Genomic DNA, 2,197 nt, shown 5'->3' on the forward strand with positions numbered 1-2,197 from the left:
TCACATTGCAGTCAGATAGCCAAACATAGCGACGCCTAAAGTAGTTTCAAATAAGCTTAATGACAAACCCTTGACTGATTTTTTACGCAGTTGAAATAGGACGGATAAAAGAGGGGAAAAAAAAATTTAGCACAGATTTTTAGCCAACTGACCACAGCAAACCGAACCACAGTTAAAATGCCCATACTTTACACTGTCAGCTTCTGCTGATTATAAAGCAACCAAACCTTGCTGGAGTTTCTGCCTACAAATCTCTCAAATCCTAAACACCAACAAAACATAGAGTCATGCTCGGAGAAAATCGTCATCCCAATACTACGGTCCCCATTCCACGTTGGCCTGACCTTGATGATTATCGAACGGCTGATGTTCACTCGGCTGTCAAGTACAATGCGTCCTGCAACCACATCAACGATAATAGTAATCCGTTTTACTCGCAGGAAGCGCTACGAGAGTTAGAACGTTACGTGCCACCAAACGAACCGGATGCCGAGTCGGATTCTGAGCTTTTGGGACTGCGGAGTAGCCCGGATTCTCCGGTTGACGCTTTTTCTTGTGATCATTTCCGGATGTTTGAGTTCAAAGTATTGAGGTGTTCACGTGGCCGTGCACACGACTGGACTGAGTGTCCGTACGCTCACCCGGGCGAGAAAGCTCGCCGGAGGGATCCGAGGAGGTACAATTACTCGGGTACGGTTTGTCCTGGGTTTAGGAAAGGGAACTGTCGCAAAGGAGATGCTTGCGAGTTCGCTCATGGGGTTTTCGAGTCCTGGCTCCACCCGGCTCATTACCGGACTCAGCCATGCAAAGACGGGGCGGGTTGTAGGCGTAGGGTTTGTTTCTTTGCTCATACTCCGGACCAGCTAAGGGTCGTCATCTCCGTGGATTCGTATGACGGTTCACCTTCTAGTGCTAAAACGACTAGTTTTTGGTCTTCCCCTGGTTCCAGTTCTCCTCCGATGAGTCCCCGAGCCGAGCCTTCGCCCCCTTTTTCTCCAATGGCTCGGTCACTTAGTCGGTCTCTGGGTTCAGCTTCTATTAATGAGATGGTGGCTTCTACGAGGAACTTGCATCTTGGAAAGGTCAAGTCCTTGCTTTCTTCCTCGAACGTACAAGTAGGCTGTTGCTCTCCGAGAGGAGCAGCGATCCGACCCAGTTTCTGTAGCCTGCCTAGTACTCCGACCCAAAAGTTGACCCGTCATGGGGTTAGGTATTTGGATTTGTGGGATAAAGTGTGCGAAGAAGAGCCACATATGGAAAGAGTCGAATCCGGGAGGGATTTACGTGCAAATATGTTTGAGAAACTGAGTAAAGAGAACCCGCTAGAAAGCCTTAACCCGAGTCAGTCTTCTGGAGGTCTGAACGTGGATTGGGTTTCGGACCTGGTGAACTAAAAGAAAAACTGGAAGCGGGAGCTAGCTCGATCGAAGTGGAGCTTTATATTACTTTATTATATGATTTATTTGAATCTTTTTTGAGTTCTCTTCTCACTGTGTATAGCCTATGAAGAAGAAGAAAATCCGAGATATATTTTGTGGTTCTATTTGCTGCAACGAGGTTGAAGATTTTGTACAAAAATAAAGTATTATTTCCTACAAGCGAAGTGGGGTGGTGGGGTTTTTCTCTAATCGTGTATGAAATTCAGAAGATCAGATGTCAACAGTGAAGATTTTTAAGGTGGATGCAAACAATTGATAATCACTGTGATCTTTATTTTAATGGTTGAATTTGTGTTATTAAAATGTAATTAATTATGATTATCCAACTATTGTGTAAGATTTGTTTTAGTTGATATATAATAATTATCAGTGAAGAATAGGATAGGTTTGTACTGTGTTGTGGTGGATTTGCAATGTTTGATTTTTTTTTTTTTGAATCAGTCCATTGTATTGGTGAATGATGCAGTGAAACAGACTTTTTGCATCGAAGATGATGTTCAAAAACCAAAGCGTTTTTCTTTTCCTCAATGGTTTAAGTAGGCTGAAACCAGGGACGTAGGGATGCAAACGGACGGGTCGGGTATAAATTTTTAAATTCACACCCGTTCATAAAGATACATTTTTAAATGAGAAAATAATCTCAGTGACCAAAAATACCTTACAATATACGATTTTAACTATTTTTTTTTGGATTTGTCAAAATGACTAACTAAATCGTAATGCGATCGATAATTCGCAAGGCGATCTCCGGTATCGCA

The 2,197-nt window shown here is 43.0% G+C and overlaps 1 protein-coding gene across 1 annotated transcript; it reads left to right on the forward strand.

Annotated features, from left to right (window-relative positions):
- The first annotated feature begins 287 nt into the window (after positions 1–287).
- On the forward strand, positions 288–1,429 carry LOC120207340 (zinc finger CCCH domain-containing protein 49-like). The gene has a single exon (XM_039206817.1). The coding sequence runs from the start codon at positions 288–290 to the stop codon at positions 1,392–1,394; it is 1,107 nt and encodes a 368-aa protein (XP_039062748.1). The 3' UTR covers positions 1,395–1,429.
- Positions 1,430–2,197: the final 768 nt, after the last annotated feature.

Source organism: Hibiscus syriacus, unplaced genomic scaffold (genome assembly GCF_006381635.1).
Source record: "Hibiscus syriacus cultivar Baekdansim isolate YM2019G1 unplaced genomic scaffold, ASM638163v2 tig00014445_pilon, whole genome shotgun sequence".
Classification (NCBI taxonomy): Eukaryota; Viridiplantae; Streptophyta; class Magnoliopsida; order Malvales; family Malvaceae; genus Hibiscus; species Hibiscus syriacus.

Excerpts from the sequence above, each read along its gene's own strand:
- LOC120207340 (XM_039206817.1), top strand. The coding sequence starts at position 288 with ATGCTCGGAGAAAATCGTCATCCCAATACTACGGTCCCCATTCCACGT.